Source organism: Chlorocebus sabaeus, chromosome 12 (assembly GCF_047675955.1).
Source record: "Chlorocebus sabaeus isolate Y175 chromosome 12, mChlSab1.0.hap1, whole genome shotgun sequence".
Taxonomy (NCBI): Eukaryota; Metazoa; Chordata; class Mammalia; order Primates; family Cercopithecidae; genus Chlorocebus; species Chlorocebus sabaeus.
The window spans coordinates 70,421,116-70,441,889 of NC_132915.1; the positions used below are offsets into that span (position 1 = coordinate 70,421,116).

The 20,774-nt window shown below is 37.5% G+C and overlaps 1 protein-coding gene across 1 annotated transcript in view; it reads left to right on the forward strand.

Annotated features, from left to right (window-relative positions):
* TMEFF1 (transmembrane protein with EGF like and two follistatin like domains 1) overlaps positions 1 to 20,774 on the forward strand; it is a 94,852-nt gene that overhangs the window by 15,237 nt on the left and 58,841 nt on the right. The window contains exons 2-3 of the mRNA XM_007968572.3: positions 9,138 to 9,247; positions 19,014 to 19,143. Coding sequence (XP_007966763.1) covers positions 9,138 to 9,247; positions 19,014 to 19,143 — 240 coding nt within the window. The remainder of the gene's footprint in view (positions 1 to 9,137; positions 9,248 to 19,013; positions 19,144 to 20,774) is intronic.

The window sequence follows — 20,774 nt, forward strand, 5'->3', positions numbered from 1 at the left end:
AGGTTTAAATTCTACCAAGAGATAACTGTGGTTCCTATTTTGGTGAGTGTACCTTCCAGATTTTTAAAATAGGCATTTAAAAAGTTTGTGTTACATACATTTTAAAAAGTCTGCCTTTAAATGTGTCATGTCAGAAAATATAGAGATTTTTCATCATTAATTTTAATAACTGCACCATAACAGATTCAGGTTATGGTTTGCCAAGCTAGTGTCAGAACCCCAGAGATCAGAAACATCCGTGAGGGAGAGAATGTCACAACCATGACATCTTTGGCTAGGACTGGCCAGGCCTGGAAAGACCCTGGGGGCCTTAAACACTCAACTTTGGACCCAGGCCTTTTCTTCCATCTGATCTTGCAGTAGTTCTCCCTGTCACCTTGCCTGGAGAGTCCTGATACAGGCATTTAGAATTGAAGTAGGCAGCGGAGGAAGATTGCAGGAGTGGGGGTGGAGGATTGACAGGAGCAAAGTGTGGTTTAACAGGGTAGTTGGCAGTAGTATGCAAAATGGAATGAAAAATATCAGAGTCAGATGATTGTGTGGCATATGTGAAATTTCTTTCATTAAGTATAGCTTAGAGAAGTTTTAGCTATCTCTGCAGTTGATGCTTTTTAATATTAATGTAAACTGCTTTTGGTTTTGTATCATATAATATTAGGTAAAGTTTATTTTTCCTCCTCATATCTTTATACTAGAAGATAACTAATGTGATTAGTAAACAAGTTGAAGAGGATTTAATTTCTAATTCTTCTGATTTTCTTGGACTTGAAGTCAACATTTGCTAAATCTATTGCTTGATTTTATACCCTGAAATGTGTTCTCAGTGATTTGTGTCATTAGAGGTGCCCCTTAGATTGGTTGGGAGTTGAAGTCATATCTGGGAAAAGAAACAAAGTGAATCTTTGTTGTATAACTACTTGTTCTAGGCATGATTGCCTTTGCATACATTATCTAATCATTACAATATCAAGGGAAAGTATTATTCTAAAAGGAGGACTACCACGTGAATTTGGCCCTTCCTGATCTTGAAACTTATGCTTTGTGTGTTGTGTAGCAAACTGTCTCTGGGGTTGTCTTTGAAATCACATTGAGGTTTTCTTTTTTTTTTTCCCCCGTTAAATAATAACCAATATAGAAAATTGAAAAGGGGAGTAATCACTCATTGTTCAACTGCTGTAACAGGTTACTGTTACCGGTTTTGTTTATTCCTGGCTGGATTATTTTATATGTATGGGGTGGGTGTGTGTGTGTGTGTGTGTGTGTGTGTGTGTGTTTGAAATGAGTTTCACTATATTGTCCTGGCTGATCTTCAACTCTTGGTCTTTCTGCTTCAGCCTCCAAAGTAGCTGGGACTAAAAGCCTGTATCGCAGTTCCTGGCAGGTTTTTCATATAAAATCATAGTCTATGTGTATAGTTTTGTGGTCTGCATTTTCACTTTAAGATTCATAAGCTTATTTCCGTATTATATAATATACATCTTTAAATAGCTTTATAATATTCCATAGTTGTACCATACCATTTCCTGGTGTGCAGTATTTTAAATATTTTAATATTTTAAATGTTTCTGCTATTTTCAGTATAGAGATCATGGAATTGTTTTGTAGGCAGGTGGGTACAGGTTCAAGAACAAACTGGGCTTGTTCTGGGAGTGAAACCATCCAGCAGGGTCCTGTCAGATTGGATTGGTTTGCTTTTCTGAAAAAGGGCAGATTTCTCCAAATACTGCTGACATCTAGACAGTCAGTATAAACTCATGAAAAATTTTTTTAAAGGACAAAGTGAAAAGTTTGAACATGTTCTGTGGGGAGTCAATACAGAATCCACTAGAGATGAACTACAGTTTTCTACATGTTAATAAGGCCTTAGGGAACATTAATTTATAGGACTTTCCCCAGCAATGCTCTGAAGACTGGAAATAGCACTAGCAAAAACAGATGACATGGCTTTAATATGGTTGGGAAAACTAGGTTTGAAGACTCGAAGTGATGGGTGTGAATGTGAATACTGCCAGAGAATGAACAAAATGAGATGACACATGGGATGGTTGAAGGCAGAACATTTACTATACAGTAGGGGTCCTTTTGTCTTGGTCCCACAATAATTTGGTAGTTATTTGGTTAATTGGGAAAGTTATTTAAAGTAGGGAGTCACAAAAATGATTCATAAATGCATGTAACGTTTTATTTTAACATATACATATTTATTAAATGTTTTGAAAGAGGGCCCATGCTTTTTCTTTGAAAATGGTTTTCTTTTTGCTCTGTTTCCCAGGCTGGAGTGCAGTGGCACAGTCTCACTCACTGCTACCTCTCCCTCCCGGGCCCCAGTTCAAGCAATTCTCCTGCCTCAACCTCCCGAGTAGCTGGGATTACAGGCATGTGCCACCGTGCCCAGCTAATTTTTGTATTTTTAGTAGAGACAGGGTTTCATCATGTTGGCCAGGCTGGCCTTGAACTCCTGACCTCGCGATCTACCCGCCTCGGCCTCCCAAAGTGCTGGGATTACAGGCGTGAGCCACCGCGCCCGGCCTCCTCTTTCTTGAACAAACCACTTGTATAATGCATTGATTACAAATTGCAGTTTTAATCCCTTTAAAAAGGAAGCTAAAGACCTGTGGATGCAGAATTCTAAGTGCAACTGTAGGTTTTTTTAAAAAGTAGCTCACCTTATTCAAGTCTTTCAATTTAGTTTTCATAAAAGTAATTTATTTTCACTCATATGAAATGTTGAAATCACATAATTGTAGTAACAACTACGTAGGCTGGGTAACTGACTCTTGAAGCACAAGAACAGCTACCCTGGTTGGAGCTAAAGTGCTCATGGATGTTCTAGAGAGGGTCTAGTAGCCTTGAGAATTCATTGTGACATAGGCATTGTTCTGTAGGTTTTATAGAGAATGCTACACTTCAGTTAATCTGGAGAGTTAATTAAGTTGGAGATACGTTCTAAGAGTGTTATTGACACAGACTGGGCAATAGGAGAAGGAAAAAGGAGTGGGTAAATTAAAAGAGGTCAGAAAATTGAGGGGATAATGAAGACTATTTGGTTACAAGGGGAGGCCAGAAGTATCAACTGTTCTAGAAAGGTCTCGAAAAGGATTGGAGGACTTAAGAAAAAAGCCATTGTATCTGAGGTTGCTTTGATCTTGAAGAAGAAGAGTTGCTATAGGAAGAAGGAGGAAGTGAGGCCTGCTGGAGGTTAAGGTACTATTAAAGGAGGGGGATTTAACATAAACTTGGAATCAATATTTTTAAGTCCCTCTATTGAAATGGAGAATAGCTGTGGCAGTGTGTTGAGATCTTTTGAGACTACTGATTATTTGACTAGTTTTCCTTATAGTGATTGTGTCAGAGAATTAGATGTAAAGTCTTTGCTTTCCCTTTACTGTAGTTTTCAACTGGGGATAATTTTGCCCCTCCCCCTCGACCCCCCAACCCCCCCGTCCCAGGACGTGGTGAGACAATTTTGGTTGTCAGAGCTGGTGTGGTCCTACTGGCATCTAGTGGGCAGAGGCCAGGGCTGTTGCTAAACAACCTCCAGTGTACAGGATATTCCCTACAACAAAGAATTATCTGGTTCCAAATGTCACTGGTGCCTAGATTGAGAAACCCTGAATTCTATTGTAACATCTAATGAAGTTTATTTCCTTTTGGCTCTCCATGAGTGTTAGCTAACTCATAAGATCCCCAGAACTACCTTCTTTTTAATGGAAGGGTGGTAGAAAAGTCGTATCATTCTGGAAGGCTGCTGGATCTCATTTTGAGTCAGAGCCTGAACCTAGTTGTTGATGCCAGAAGTTGGGAATTTGGGCAGCTCAGGTTCATAGAAAGCAGAGTTTCTGCCACTAGTGTGTATTGTTTCTGAGCTTTGAAATGTTAATGAAATTCTCGAGACAAGTTGTACATTTTGAGAATTGTGGGACAGATTTGCAACAAGAGCAAAATACTTTGTTTTGAGCAACTTTTATGAGTGTTTCTTTGTGTAAAACATTTCTCTTCGGAGAATTGATTTTTGAGGGACTTAGTAATGGCTCATCCATTTTACTGAATTTCCATTTTGGTTTCAGGAAGGCAGGTGCATAATCATCATAATCATTGACAGGTAGTAGAGTGTCCTCTTGATGCCTGGTACTGTACAGAATACTTGAAAAGAAGGAACATTCAGAAGATGATCCCAAAATAGATTCCTTCTGTATTGGGTTTAAGCTAAGGCAGTGATTCTGTTCTCAAATTTGTTAGGAATCAGCTGGGTATGGTGGCTCAGGCCTGTAATCCTAGCACTTTGGGAGGCTGAGGTGGGCACATGGCTTGAGCCCAAGAATTCAAGATCAGTGTGGGCAAAATGGTGGACCCCGTCTCTACAAAAAATACAAAAATTAGCTGGGCATGGCGGTGTACGCCTGTGGCCCCCAGTTACTCAGAAGGCTGAGGCCCAGCTACTTGGGAGACTGAGGTGGGAGAATCACTTGAGGCCAGGAGGCAGAGGTTGCAGTGAGCCATGTTCACACCACTGAACTCCAGCCTGGGAAGCAGAATGAGACCTTGTCTTTAAAAAAAAAAAAAAAAATTGTGAGGAGTCAGAACACCAGCAAGTTGTGGGTCTCTTGATAAATTAATCTTATCATATGATCTCTGATGTAGCACAAAAGTTTTTAAGACCATTGCTTAGAAATATTTATCTTATTAAATTTACACACAGTCATTCTATTGGGAATTATGTTTAACTGCATGTATCAGTGGTGTGACCAGTGGTGGCTTATATGATAAGGGCTTTTTAAAAAATGTATTCATTTATATACATTATTTTCTGTAATGGAAAGTCTGGAAAGAGGAGATCCACAGGAGGTATGGTGATTTCATGATTCTTCCATCTTACTGTCTTGCTCCTGGTCTTTCTGCTGTGTCATCTTTGGGCTGCTGCAACTTTAGGCAACAGGTTTGGTCTCCAGTCAAGGGAAAAAAAAGAGGAAGAATGAAGGAGAAAGGGACAGTACCTACATATGAACACAGATTGAGGGAGGCCGAGAAATATATGTTATTTAGTTGGTACCTTGTTTCCCTGAACAAAATTGGAGTTCTCTTACTAAGTAAGAAGGAGAGAATAGATCAAAGGTAGGCATTAGCAGTGACTGCCACAACTACAAAACAATTTAAAATGTCCATTCATGAGCTTGTGACATTCATGACCTGACCTATGTTCTCATGAAACATTGTTGGAATATTTGTATTAGTATTCCTTACCTATTTGTTGAACATACTTTTACTGCTAGCCAGCAAAATATCTGAAATCATCTGATGTTAGTTGATAGCCAGCAACAAATCTGAAATAATCTGATATTGAAGGTTTAAGAAACATAAAGGAAAAAAACCCCTTAAAAATGAGAACAGTTTTTTTGTTGATTTTTTTTCCTTTGCAAATGAGAAAATTTCATATTTGGTTTTAATGAAGGTACACTAGTCCAGGACACCAGTGTGCCTTTGAGGAACATGGTTTTGGAACCACTGATACTAATATTGTTTGTGTGTACTATGAAATTACTTTCTCTCTACTTTCACTTACATTGTTTTCCTACATAAAAACATTCTCTTTTCTTTTCTGTCTTTTAGTATTACTCGTATATTTTGGGCAATTAGAACATTCTTTATTTAAAATATCTTTTCCAAATTCTTTATAATGATCCTATATTAGCTTTATTATGATAAAAAAGCCTTATTAATTTTTCAAGGTCAATACAAGTCTTGTTTTTTCTGACACTGCACCCTATGCTTCAAATCCAGTTTTGTCCCCTACCTCTTGAACTCCTACAGCAGTCATAGACTGTATGACACATTTATCCCCTTAATTATAGACTGTATTTAATTCATCACTAATTCTTGCATATATTAGCAAGGTCATTCCCTGTTAAACATTTTTTTCCTGTGTGTCCAAAATTCTTAGCATATTAAGTACCTAGTAGATGCTTAGTAATTGCTTTCTGATGATAAACTAATCACATTTATGCATTAACACACATGAAACTAGCATGGATTTGATAGCAAGATAGGCATAAAATAAAATATGACTAATAACCAGAGTAATCAGAATTTCATGACTTTTACCCTTACCTATTAATAATACAGGACCTCTAGCTCCCTCATAAATGCCTCCCTCCAAGATTTATTCCAGGAGTCACCAAATTGTGTTTGATGTGTGCTCACTAATGCATTCTGGCCACTGCTACATGACACCTGTCTTTTTCTTCCTGTGCTGTTTGCTACCTCTGCAGTTGCACATTGGTACCTCCTGTCAGATATCAGAGGTCTACCTCTTTGCCTGACACTACCATCTCCTTGGTCTTGTGCGGTCCTGCTAGATGCATTGCTGATATTCGGGGGCTGTTGATGTGTCCCAGCTCCTTTCTCACCATGTGTTATGTCTTGTCGTGTGAGCATCAAAGCAGAGCTTGTCACTTCGTTTTTAGTGAAAATCTTTCTTTAGTTTCTTTGTTGTAGCTCCTCTGTCTCTGTTACGAGTTCTTGGGGCTGGCTGGAGGAGCAAACCAAGTCTTGAGAAGGGACTATGCTTGGGGTCACTTCTTTTGTTCAAGGCTGTGTTTATGGGACCAAGCTCTTTTTTTTGAGACAGAGTCTTACTCTTTCACTCAGGCTGGAGTGCAGTGGCACACTCTCCTCAGTGCAGCCTCTGCCTGCTGGGTTCAAGCGATCCTCCCACCCCACCCTCCCAAGTAGCTGGGACTACAGGTGTGTACCACCATGCCCAGCTAAGTTTTTTATTTTTAGTAGAGATGGGGTTTCACCATGTTAACCAAGCTAGTCTCGAACTCCTGACTTCAGGTGATCCACCTGGCTCAGCCTCCCAAAGGCGTGAGCCACCGCACCCAGCCCGTGGGACCAAGCTTTTCTGCCTCACATTAGCAGGGATGATTATTCCCCTAAAGTATTCTGTAGTCCCTCATACAAACATTCCTTGGGGTTACCACACATGACTCTTGGTGGCAGGGATGGTTTAGGTTCTAGCTTGCAATCCACTGTACCTGTAAAGTACAACAGATAAAACATTACAATTCAAGAGTCTCAAAGTGGCAAATCATAACTCAGAGCATTATCTTGCCTCACAGACAAAATAAAAACTTGACTTATTCTTGTTTTTTTATGTCTGATTGTAATAGAACCCAGTGTGAATTTTAAGCCTACAAAGAAAGGAGAAAAGACAAATGCACTGTATTTCATTAGTCAAATTGTGCAGTTCTTGTTTCTCTAGCCCCTAAAGTTGGTTAAGTTCTTAGTTGAGCAGATATTGTACATTTTTACCCTCTTTTCCAGGGCAGTTCTTTATTAATATTTTGTTATCTTCCTTTGGTCTGAAGATGTGTATTTGATAGTAATTGGAACCAGACCTTGTTCAAGTTCCTAGCAGAAGTGTGGGTAGATAGGGTGAAAAATCCTTTACGTAGGATTGAGCCTCAAGAGCTAAAGCAAATGGTCAAGGGGGAAAGGGAAGAGACAGCAAAAATGGGGCGGTAAGGAGAACCAAGGACATAAAGCTTCCTACAGCCAGGGTGATGAGGAATGAAAGATGGCCTTCTCTACCTAGAATAGTTTGTGGAACAGTAAGAATAACAAAATGCTTGTGTTAGCTTTCTCTTGCTTTAAGTTTCCACTCATGTCTTTTTTTTTTTTTTTTTTTTTTTTGGTAAATGCTTGCACTTTAATCCAATTCTGTACACCTGAGATCATTTAAGGAAAAATAAGCTTTTGTAACCCACCTGAGATCATTTAAGGAAGATAATTTTTTTGCAACCCACCTACACGTGATCCTACCCTTGTAAAGTGCTTAGTTGACAGTGACTACTCAAGTAAGTACTGTTGACTATCAACTCCTTAGGGATTCAGGTACTTGATTGCCAGCTCCTCGGAGGGTCAGCTGGGAGTAGGAGACCCAAGACACCACTGCAGAGCAGTGAGAACAAATGGGATAGGGAGAGGTAATGAAATGTCACTAGGACAGTTGTCACCGGACGTAGAATTCCCTTGACTTAGTTTACTGAGTCTGCTTTGAAATCTAGAAATAGAAAGCAACCAGGAATGGGGATAACTGGAGAAGTGCTCCCTTAGGTCTCTTTGCCAGGACCTCATCATGATCTAGAGATACAGGAGTCCTTGCTCTTTTCCCAGAGTCTCAGCTTTTGAGTAGGAGAATTAGTTGTTAATCTAGGACCCTCTCTGCTCCCAGACTTACGTATTCACCACTACACTGGGATTTTTTCTTTTTTTTTAAAAACAGTCATTTGTTTATTGTTTACCTAAGTGCATTTGTTTTTGTAAGCTCTCATTTCCCATAGAAAGGATATGAAAATTGCATTGTAGTGATTTTCATCCACTTTCACTGATTGGCAGCTTCAAGCACAACCTTGAAGCTTAATTTGATGCTTAATGTCGGAGCAGGAGCAAAATGACCACAGAATGCTGGTATTGTTGATTGGCTCTGCTTGCTTTGGTAGAGTCAACTTAAATCAGTCCATTAAAAGTTTTAAGTCTAGTAAGATTTTGAATCTTTAATTCTGTATACATAAATGCTCCATATTTATTGTCTGAAATTCAAATTCACTGTTCTTTTGTAGTTAAAATAGTTTGTCTAGAATTAATAATGATCACCCAAAATTTATTCTGAATACCAAAAGAATTAAGATAATTTTTTATCTTATTTAATTAATATTACTGTTAATTTTCGTTAGCCTTAAAAGTAACTTACTAGAAAAATAACCTAAAATGTTAAATAAGAAATAGTAGGATTGTTATCTTAAGGTCTTAGAAGGCCAAATAGAAGAATTCTACAGATTTACCTTTGGAAATTATGTTAAGTCCTGAAATTTCGAGTTCTATTTTGAGTTACTTTTAGGCTCATTATTATGCAGGATTCTGTTTGGGGAATACTGAGCGTTTTGTGTCTTACAGAATTTCTTTTTGTTTATTTATGTCTTATTACACTTCTGAATGGGGGGGCTCAATACATTTTAAGGACTTTTTCATACACACACACGTATGTGTAATAGAAATCCAAATATATATGTCAACACACACACATATGTGTAATAGAAATCCAAATATATATGTCAAACAGTTTTTTTCTTTTGCAGAATTAAATGTGAGGGAGTCTGATGTAAGAGTTTGTGATGAGTCATCATGTAAATATGGAGGAGTCTGTAAAGAAGATGGAGATGGTTTGAAATGTGCATGCCAATTTCAGGTGAGGAAACCCAACTTATTTTGAAAAGTTTTATATTCATATTTTATAATTCTAAATTCTTCAAATTAAAAAATCGAAAACATCTTGAACCCCATAAAGAAATTGGGTTCACAGTCCCTCAGTTCTTTTTTGTCAGATGATGCCCTGTTATTTGTGTCTTCCATGCTTCTTGCATGGAATTGAGAGAGCGGATTGACAATAATAGATGTAACAATTCTTTGAAAAAATATCAAATTTCTATTTAAATGTAAGGTATAATTGTCACTGAAAGGAAAGAAGGTACAGGTTGAACTAGAGTCTCTTATTTTAAATGTTGGCATCTTTTTCCTTTTCTTCTCCTTCTAGTCTGTCTCTTTCCCTTCCATTCTTATTTGTTGCTGTATCATCTCTTCAGGCCACAGAACTTGACTCACTTGGAGACTCGGGGTAAGTCAAGGTTAGAGCTGGAATAGCAAGTGGAACCTCAAACTAAGAGTGTAAATATTTTTGCTTTTCAGATGCTCTTTTAGTTGTGATTCTGTTGTCTAAAAAAGTAAAACAAAGGAAATATGTTATGTTTAATTCTTTCTTTTTATTTTCTTTGGTTAAATGGTATTCAGACTTCAGAATGTTTCTTACAAGATGGTCTCTGATGGTTGATTTAATATGAGACGAAAAAGGAACTAGAATTTTTTTTCTACTCACACTTTTCTTTTAAACATGCCCACCATTTGGATTTTGAGGGGAAGAAAGGGTACAGAAATCCAGAATGAAAGCATAGGAGAGTTAGTATTTCTGGTAACCCTGTGACCTCAGGCAAATTTCTGTATGATCTCAGGTAATTTTCTTGGCATCGGTATTCTATCAGAAAAGTGAAGGCACGTTTCCTACCCTTACTTATGATTCTGTAATGAGAATCAAAATTGGAAAGAAAGCTTGCATATGAAACATCTTTGAAAACTGTAAACTATCAGGTGGTTTATTTTAATTAAAAGAAGTGGAGAGTTTAGGTAAAGGAGGAAGGGTAGGTAGGTATACTGTTGTCCAGCCAGTTTCTTCATAGTCCAAAGGGGCTTTACATTCAATTACATAGAATGATAGGAGGGTTTCTCTTGGGCATTTTCACATCAGCCACCTTCTGCCAACCTTTCTTAGGTAGCTTTTGGCTGGCTTCAGATCCCTGCTGCCTGTTGGCTGGGGACACCATTTCTTTGCCAAAAGCACCTTTCTATAGAACTCTGCATAACATGGAAGGTGACTTTAGCCAGAACGAAATGAGAATTCCATGATAATTCGAACTGTTTTCCCCCTGAACCTAATGCATCATTTTTCTCTGACTGCTTTTAAGATTTTGTCTTTACTGTGTTTGATTATTAAGTACTATGGTGTGGTTTTCCTTGAACTTATCATGCTTGGGGTTGGCAGAGCTTCTGAAATCTGTTTGTTACCCAGTTTGAGAATTATTTTGTCATTATTTCTTAAAATATTTTTTTCTGCTTATTATTTCTTGTAATCTGGGACTTCCATGATGTATGTTAGACCTTTTGATAATGTCTCAAGGTCCCTGATACTCCGTTCATTTTTTTCCCAATTGTTTTTCCTGTTCTTTACATTAGATAATTTTTATTCATCTGTCTTCAGGTTCACTAATCCTTTCTTCTGTCATCTCAATTCTTCCTATCCAGTGAGTTTTTAATTGTAGATTTTTTATGTTTAGAATTTAGAGTTTCTATTTACCTGCTGGGATTTCCTCTTTTCATTCAGTGTAAGCATATTTTCCTTGAGCGTACATGTTATTGCCGCTTTAAAATATGTCTGCTCATGTCCACATCTAGGACATCCTCAGGTATTGCCTCTGTTGATTGTTTTCTCATGTGAGAATGGACCATATTTTCCTGTTTCTTCACATTAGAGTAACTTTAGATTTATCCTATACATTGTGAATCATATGTTTTAGAGTGTGTGGGTTTTGTTATGTTCCTTGAAGATTATTGTTATTTTTGAAACAGTTGGCTGAACTCAAACTGCAAATTCTGCCTTACTTGTGGTGGGCAGCAACACAAGTATCAATTCAGTTCTTTTAGCCTCACTGGGGCTACTTGGAGTCTATCCCATGTGTGGTTTAGGGGTCAGCCAGAAGCGTGCTCTGTGTTTGTATGTGGAACCTGGGACTCCCCTCAAACTCTCTCCTTTCTGAGATTTCCCTCTCACTTTTTAGTGGCTGTGGTTGTCCTCAACTCTGTTCTCTGGTTTGTTAAAAGAAAGATGGTGGGTTTTGTTGTTGGAGATTTAGCCACCCTGTGTGGGGAAGACTGGGGCTGTTCCCCTCTTCAGTTGCTGTATTTCCTTAGGTTAAATTCCTTGAGGTGGAATTGTTGGGCCAATAGATGCTCATGCGCAGATTAACATTCTTACCAGTAGCCTCATATCAGATGTCCTATTTCCCCTCAACCTTTTGGTAGTGGATTTTGTTGGTCCTTTTAAATTTAATAAATCTGAAAGGCAAAAACAATTTTTATTTGCATTTGATTACTAGAGAAATTAAAAATGTGCCATATATTTGTTGACTTTTTTTGTGAATTAATATTTCATATTCTTTGTCTAGTTTTTGGGGTATTTTCTTTTTCCCTCATCTTGATTTGTAAAGACATATATGTGTATGCATATATATATATACACACACACACACACTCTATATAGTACAATACTGGAATATATATATTGCTTATTACCTGAGCATTTGATATTTGTTAACGCATAAACTCTCAAGAGAACCTGCTGCTTTGATTTATTTATTTATTTTTATTTATTTATTTTTTGAGATAGAGTCTCACTCTTGCCAGGCTGGAGTGCAGTGGCATGATCTTGGCTCACTGCAACCTCCGCCTCCCGGGTTCAAGTGATTCTTCTGCCTCAGCCTCCCTAGTAGCTGGGACTACAGGTACGTGCCACCACACCCAGCCAATTTTTGTGTTTTTAGTAGAGACAGGGTTTCACCATGTTGGCCAGGATGGTCTCGATCTCTTGACCTCGTGATCCGCCTGCCTCGGCCTCCCACAGTGCTGGGATTACAGGTGTGAGCCACCGTGCCTGACTGCTTTGATTTATTTTTAAAAAAGAGTAATGTATGCCCATAGTAAACAACTTGAACAATATAAGAAGATATATAACAAAAAAAGCTTCCACTCCAGAGTATCAACTTCTCAGAGGCAACATCTGTTACTTCTTGCATTTCCTTCTAGAAATATTTTATGTGTCTATAAACTTGTTTAATTCCCCTTATAAGTATTAAATCATTTAATGGTTTTTATCTTAGAGATTGTTCCTTTCCAGTAAGAATAGATTCCAAAAAACTCTATATTTTAAAGAAGTTATCCTAATTTCATTTTTTTGTTTTTCTTTTTAACAGTATGTATTCTTAATTGACAAAAATAATTGTGTATCTTAGTTTCATTTTCATTTTGTTTATATTTTAGACACAAAGAAATTTTAGATTTTCACATCATATTTATCTATCTTTTTTTTGTTTGTTTGTTTGAGATGGGGTTTCACTCTGTTGCCTAGGCTGGAGTGCAGTGGCACAATCAGAGCTCACTGTAGCCTTGACCTCCTGTGCTCAAGTGATCTTCTCACCCCAGCCTCCTGAGTAGCTGGGACAACAGGTGTCCATCACCACACCTGGCTGAGTTTAAAATTTTTTTTTGCCCAGACTGGTCTTGAACTCCTGGGCTCAAGCAATCTTCCCACCTCGGCCTCCCAAAATGCTGGGATTATGGGTGCGAGCTACTATGCCCAGCCCTGCTTTTCTTCATTTTTTGAGAAAAGTATTTCCCTGAAACTCTAAGATTATAAAGAAACAGCCTTTTTGACCTTTTAAAAAATATACTTGAACAGCTAGAAAATCCTTCCATGATCTGTCTGAATTCCTTACATTTTTACCTTGTGGCAAAGCCAGGAAGGAAAATATATTAGGAGTTGACACCATTAGACATTTATCCAGTGCTTACTTTGTGCTGGGTATGAGACTAGATGCTGAGGATGTAAAGATGTTTAAAGATTGGTTCTTTGCCTTGTAGGAGCAAACTGCCTCAGGGCTTACAGTATAGTTTGATCTTGCTACCGAGTGAACCTTCCTTTGACCATTCTACCTTCCTTTATAAGATTATAAATCTGTTCAAGCTAGACTTAGGTTATTGCCAGCTTAAAAATAATGACCTGACATGCCCATTAAACCCTTCTCTGCTGGATGCTTTAGCAATATCTTTCAATTCATTTTAAAAACTTGCTTATGATTCAGCATGCTTTTAGTGCTAAATAGAAGCTTTCTGGGACATTATTTGAATACATTTTAACAGATGACAGGATTTTAAATAAAAATTCAAATTGTTTTTTTTTTCAGTCTGCTAATAAGAGCTATTATCTTGCCACATATATAAACAAAGCCACTTTTGTTAATTTGGTATACAGAAAAATGATTAATACTGCATCTTTCCCTGAAAACTTTGTGTAGAGTCGAGTCTATGACTTTTTTTCCTGTTTTCTTTCTTTGTCTTTGTTCTAGCATTCTCTGAACTATGTATCTTTCTTCCTGTATTTATCAATGTCTGCTCTTGCTAGGTGCCATGCCCTCTTATTAGACCTTTTATTAGTCACAGTTCTCCGGAGAAACACACACACTCACACGAACACACACACATGAATGTGAGAGAGAGCGAGCAATAAGGAATTAGGTTATTTGATTATGGAGGCTGAGAAGTCCTACAGTCTGTCATCTGTATACTAGCCCAGGAAAGCCAGTGGTATAAGTCCCTTTCTGAGACTGAAGGCCTGGGCACCAGGAGAAGATCAATGTCCCAGCTTAAACAGTCAAGCAGAAGGAGAGAAGAATTCTATTCAGTTCCTTGATGGATTGAATAGTGCCCGCTCACACTGGGGAGGGCAGTCTGCTTTACTTGATCCACTGATGCAAATATTAATCTCATCTAGAAATTCTTTCACAGATACACCCAGAAATGATGTTTAGTCTGGGCACCCTGGGGCCCAGTCAAGTTAACACATAAAATTAACCATCCCAACCTTGTTATTATTTTCTACTTGCTGTATTCAGCATAGTTCCTGGCACACAGTAGGTACACAATAAATGCTTGAATGGATGCAGTTCTGGAGTTGTACACTGTTCCATCTTTCTAAACTACTTAAAATAGCTGGCAACATCATCACATTCTTCTAGCTAAAGAAAAGGTATAGGGGAGAGTTCTTCCTCCCAGCAAGGGTGGCAATATAGAGGAAGCAGACTTTAGGTTAGAGTTAGAATCCAACATCAGTGCATAAGTCAGAATTTGCATGTTGTTAAAATTGTCTAAATCCCATAATTTGTCCATTGGCATAATTAGAAGCTTCCAGGAGAGACTCATGGAAACTGAGAATGACCAACAGCAGGTCTGCTTCTCCCATCTTACACTCACTCCTAGGTATGTGCTCGTGAGGGTGAATTTCAGAGACATTAAGTCCTCTGCTCAGTATCACCAAGTGACAGATGGCAATTCCCCACTGACTAACTTGAGTGTGTAGTGGTTAAAATACATCATTTGGGAGGAATTGGTGGCTCTTCCACTTATTAGTGACTGTTGGCAAATACTTATGACTGAGAAATGATACAAGCAACAGCAAAAATAGCTAATGTTTATTGAGAATGTACCATGGTCAGATAGAAATGCCAAAGATAGATTATCTTATTTTATCTTCATAACAACTTTGTTAGGTAGGTACACCATTGTACACTGTTGAACATGGTGATGGTGCTAGCCCATAGTCACATGGTTGGTGGGCCCAGGATTTGAATTCAGACGTTTTTGGCTTCATAGCCTTGGCTCTAAACATTAAACTGTGTGCTTCATGGTTATGATAGTTAAGTTAAAGGACACTTAAAGTTGTGGACTAATGCTTACTGGATAAAAACTGTTGAATAAATGTTGAGATTCTCAGCCCTATCAGAGTTAATGCTTCATTTTAATATTCAGTTTCTTTACCATCCTTAGGAGAAATTCATGGATAAATTAACCTACATAAACACATGATTAAAGAAATGAATGCATGATTGCAATGTAAAGAAGAAACAAAAGTAATTTATAATAAAATAAATATTTCAGAATGTAAATGCTTAGGTGTGATTACCATAGAAGAAAATACAGCCATCAGATGTTTATGTTTACTTATAATAAATGTTTGGATTAAAAAAATTAAAAGCAGGTCAGGCATGGGGGCTCATGCCTATAATCCCAGCACTTTGGGAGGCCGAGGTGGGTGGATCACGAGGTCAGGAGTTCAAGACCATCCTGGCCAACACGGTGGAACCCCATCTCTACTAAAAATACTAAAATTAACTGGGCATGATTGTGTGTGCCTGTAATCCCAGCTACTCGGGAGGCTGAGGCAGGAGAATTGCTTGAACCTGGGAGGCAGAGATTGCAGTGAGCCTAGATTGCACCACTGCACTCCAACCTGGCGACAGAGCTAGACTCCGTCTCAAAAAAAAAAAAAAGAGAAAAATTAAAAGTAATTTCATACCAGGAGTACATGAAACAAAAATGTAGATGTATAGTAGATGCTAGAATAAAAACCAATATTAGGGTAAGATATAACAGATCAGACTGATTTGTAGTATTATGGAAAGGCTTGTCAAAATTCCTACATGAATAGCCAGAAGTTATGTGGTACTTGTCTTTGTTGTATGGAACTGTCCTTTCCTTTGCAGTACTTCAGGCATCCTTGGAATCTGTCTGGTAAATGACAGTAAGGTCCCTCTGTCAATGTGACAATCAAGAATGCCTCCACAGGGACAGCCACCCCTAGGGGGCGATATTGGCACCTTTGTGAACACAACAGTACCTTAGAAAGTAAGCGTTTGTTGAGGAATGAAAGTGGGATTGGAAAGTTCATGGATTTAGCATTTGATATCTTGGAGCTCATAGTAGTTTCCTTGGCTAATTGAGTATTGTATGATTACAAAGTAACATATTGACTCATGTAGACATCATACTAGTTATTGTGTAAATTTTAGGGAGAGAGAAGAAAGGAATGTGATCCATGAAAAACTGGAGGAATGTTTATAATAGGGAGGCTTCCTAAAATAAAAAGATAATTTTAATACAAGTTGATGTAAGATTCTGCTGATACTGGATGTATAGCAAAGTCGACTAGGTTATAAAATATTTTACTAGAAGTTGTTTTTACCAGTGCGTATACATATACATACGGTAGCATGCCATATGTATGCTTCATAAAGTAAATCTGATCACTTTTTAAAAGTAGATAAATGATAAAATTAAGTCTTGCTCATTGAAGAAAAATAGACAAATATGGAAAATCTTAAATAGGGAACTAGGAAACCATGAAGACAGATAATATGAAAAATTTATTGACATTTAATTCCAGGATTTATTTTATGCATATTCTTTTTTTTTTCTAAATTGGCTATAAATATACTTTATTTTCTTTCTATATTTTATTTTATACTATCATATTATTTAAAACATTTACAGTTAGCTTTGTGGAATACATAATGCATTTAAGAATAGTACAGAATTCCCAGAAATTATATATGTACTTTTTGCCTAACTTTGTTAGCGTTTTTTGTCACACAATATATTTTTTTAAAGGTAATTCTTTTTTACAATTATTATTTTTAAACTTCAACTTTTAATTTCAGGGGGTACATGTGTAGGTTTGTTAGATGGGTTTATTGCATGATCCTGTCACCCAGGTAGTGAGCACAGTACATAATAGGTAGTTTTTCAGCGCTGGCTCTTCTGCCTCTCTCCCCATTCTAGTAGTGCCCGGTGTCTGTTGTTCCCATATTTATGTCCATGTAGATCCAATGTTTACCTAACACTAATGAGAACATGAGTTATTTGGTTTTCTGTTCCTCAGTTAGGATAGTGGCCTGCAGCTGTATCCATGTTGCTGCAGAGGACATGATTTCTTTTTTTTTATGGTTGTGTAGTATTCCTTGGTGTATATATACCACATGTTCTTTATCTAATTCACCATTGATGGGCACCTGGATGGATTCCATGTCTTTGCTATTGTGAATAGTGCTGCGAAGAACATATGGGTGCATGTGTCTTTTTGGTAGAATGATTGATTTTCCTTTGGGTATATACCCGGTAATGAGATTGCTGGGTTGAATGGTAGTTCTGTTTTAAGTTCTTTGAGAAATCTTCAAACGGCTTTCCACAGTGGCTGAGCTAATTTACGTTCCCATCTGTGTAGCATTCCCTTTTCTTTGCAGTCCCACCAGCATCTGTTATTTTGACTTTTTAATAATAGTCATTTTGACTTGTGAGATGATGTTTTCTTGTGGTTTTGATTTGCATTTCTCTGGTGATTAGTGATGTTCAGCATTTTTTCATGTCTATTGGTCACTTGTATGTCTTCTTTTGAGAAGTGTCTGTTCATGTCCTTTGACCTATTTTTAATAGAATTATTTGCCTTTTGCTTGTTGGATTGTTTAAGTTCAAAAGGTAATTCTTAATGACTGCAATATTAATTTCTTGAACAGTTATACTTCAATTAAACATTGTCTTGTTAGACATTAAGAATTTTAGGTTATTGATATTATAAATTTCTGTTGGAAATGGCTGTAATAAATGTGTATAGGTTTCTGTCACATGGATTTCTAAATGTGTAATTCTGGATCAAAAACTGCATTCTTTTTTTAGGATTCTTGAAACATATTCTTTAATTATGTTACCCCAAAGTAGAACCAATTTAGATGACCAAAACTGGTATGGTGGTATGTCCACCTAATTGAATTTTTTAATAGCCAATTTTATAAGTTGGAAATAGCATCTCATCTTAGTGGACAACTCTGATTGCTAGTGAAGATCAATAATTTTTTATGCATTAACTGGCCATTTGTAATTTTTCTGTAAACATTTCATGTCTGTTTTTGGTCCCATTTTTATTAATTTGTATGTTCTATTTTTTAAGTAATAATAACTTGTATCATATTGTTATAGCATTTTCCCCAGATTTTAAAACTTTAGTCATTTATGATATTTCTAACATGTAGATATTTTAAAGTTTTCCTACATGCAGGTCCAGTGTCATTTCTCAGATGTGTATTGTGTTTTTTCTTCTTCATCTTTCTTATTTCTACTCATCCTTCAAGGCTCAGTTCACATTCCACTTTCTCTGAGCATGCTTTTCTTGAATACTCCAGCTCACAATAATCGGTATTAGGCATTACATGCTTACTGATTTGGTACATGATCTAGCTTTGCAGTATTGATTTTTTTCCTACTTGTATGACTCTCTTACAAGATTGTAAGGTTTCTGTGAACAGAGATCATCCTATATTTCTTTGTGTCTTCCATACCATTTACCTTGGGACTTTGCCTACTAGATGTTTTGAATAATGAATTTTTTCTATTTTTATGATTAGGTTTGAATGAATAAATGAATTTTGATAATAATAAAATGCTATTACATAACTAGCACTCTTTACATTGTTAATAATTTCCTCTTACCTCAGTGGTTTTTCGTAGCAAGCAAATGAAATAGAGATTTTCATTCTCATTTTTATGGATAGTTGGTAGTTATTTTCCTTATGAATGTGAAAAACGGTATAAGAAGTAGCATAATTCTTTTCAAACCAAAAAAAAAAAAAACCAGACTATTCAGTAGTGAAGTATGTCATAATGCTATGGTATTGCATTCATGAATGTGAAATAAGCTATTAATATTCATGCCTAGTTCTGAGAATTTATTTTTGTTTCTTTTGCAGTGCCATACAAATTACATTCCTGTCTGTGGATCAAATGGGGACACTTATCAAAATGAATGCTTTCTCAGAAGGGCTGCTTGTAAGCACCAGAAAGAGATAACAGTAGTAGCAAGAGGACCATGCTACTCTGGTATGTATGATATTCTTCTGAATAAATTTTGGAAAATATGGTGGAATCGTATCTAAAAGGGAGTTTTGAGTCAGAGGTATATTTCCACAACTGCTGCATGGATTGGTGGTGGTTGTTGTGGGGAGTGGGGGAATCTGTTTTGCCCTCATTTAATGTTGTTGCTTTTGCTTTTTTTAACCCCAGGTAGTCTTGTATGGACTTATGTTACTCGTTACTACGTTGTTAAGGCTTAACACCCTTTTTGTAGGGACTTTCTTTTCATGTCCTTTGCCTTATGATTTGAACATTAGACAGAGTGAGCTTTGAAGTGGGGAATGACAGGGGATCGGTCTTGATGATTTTTTAAAAAGAGGTGAGGAATTTCTGTAGAAAGTCATTAGCAGTATCACAGATTGTTGCTTTCCAAGTTTTTTTCTCTGCCACCTCTTCATCCCATGCTGTTTGAATTTACTTCATCTTTTTTTTCCTTCCTGAATTAGTAGTGGTCAATTTGGTGAACTATTAATATTATTTTCTTACTTGTGTTTGTATTAATGTTTGGGGATAGAGATGCAGGTGAGGTAACTTGAATTATTATATTGAGGTTAGTGGTAAAGGTGAAGGCCATTCTTATGGGATTTCCACTTCCTTTCTTTCCCTATATATTACAGTGTTCAGAAATTGTCCCTTTTACTAAATGTGACAGTTTTAGGATCAATCAACTACAAAGTCAAAGGGGACAGTCTCCAAGGTTGTTCTCACTTCTGACACCAGCTGAGATCAAGAGGTTCCCCAGCTAACCACTAGGCTCAATAATTTGCTAGAAGGGCTGACAGACTCACTGACAGGTATTATGTGCATGGTTATGAAGGGAGAGGATACGTGTTAAAATCAGCCAAAGAAAGAGATGCCTAGGACAGATTCTGGGAATGTTCCAAACATGGAGTTGCTGATTTTTCTCTCCCAGTGGGGGCATGGACAGTGTTAACTCCTCCTAGTTACAGCGTGTGGCAGTGCACATGGAGTATTGCCAGCTGGGAAAGCTTGCCTGAGCGTCAGTGTTCATAGTTTTTTCTTTATGAGACTGGGTCTCACTCTGTCCCTCAGACTGGTGTGCAGTGGCACGATCATGATTCACTGCAGCCTTGACCTCCCAGGCTCAAGGGATCCTCCTACCTCCATCTCCTGAGTAGCTGGGACTACAGTCACATGCCAACATGCCAGGCTCTTTTTTTTTTTTTTTTTTGTAGGGACAGGGTTTTGCCATGTTGCCCAGGCTAGTCTTGAACTTGTGAGCTCAAGCAGTCTGCCTGCCTTGGCCTCCCAAAGTGCTGGTATTACAGGTGTGAGCCATTGTACTCTGCTATTCATAGTTTTTATTGGGGCTCATTGTGTAAGTATAATTGATGAGTTGGTTGTGTGGTTAGTTGAAGACTCTGGTTCCACTAATACTGTGTGACCCGTAGACTCCATGATTGGTCTACTCTTCATGATTGGTCTTTCTAGTGTAACCAACCCCCACCCTAAGACTTAAATGTGGCCCAACCCCCAACACTAAGTTCCAGTGTGGTCAGCACCCTCCCTTAATCAATATCCTCCTATCAGGTATGACGTAGGTTACCTTCTGGAAACAGAGGGAAAAACCCAGACCT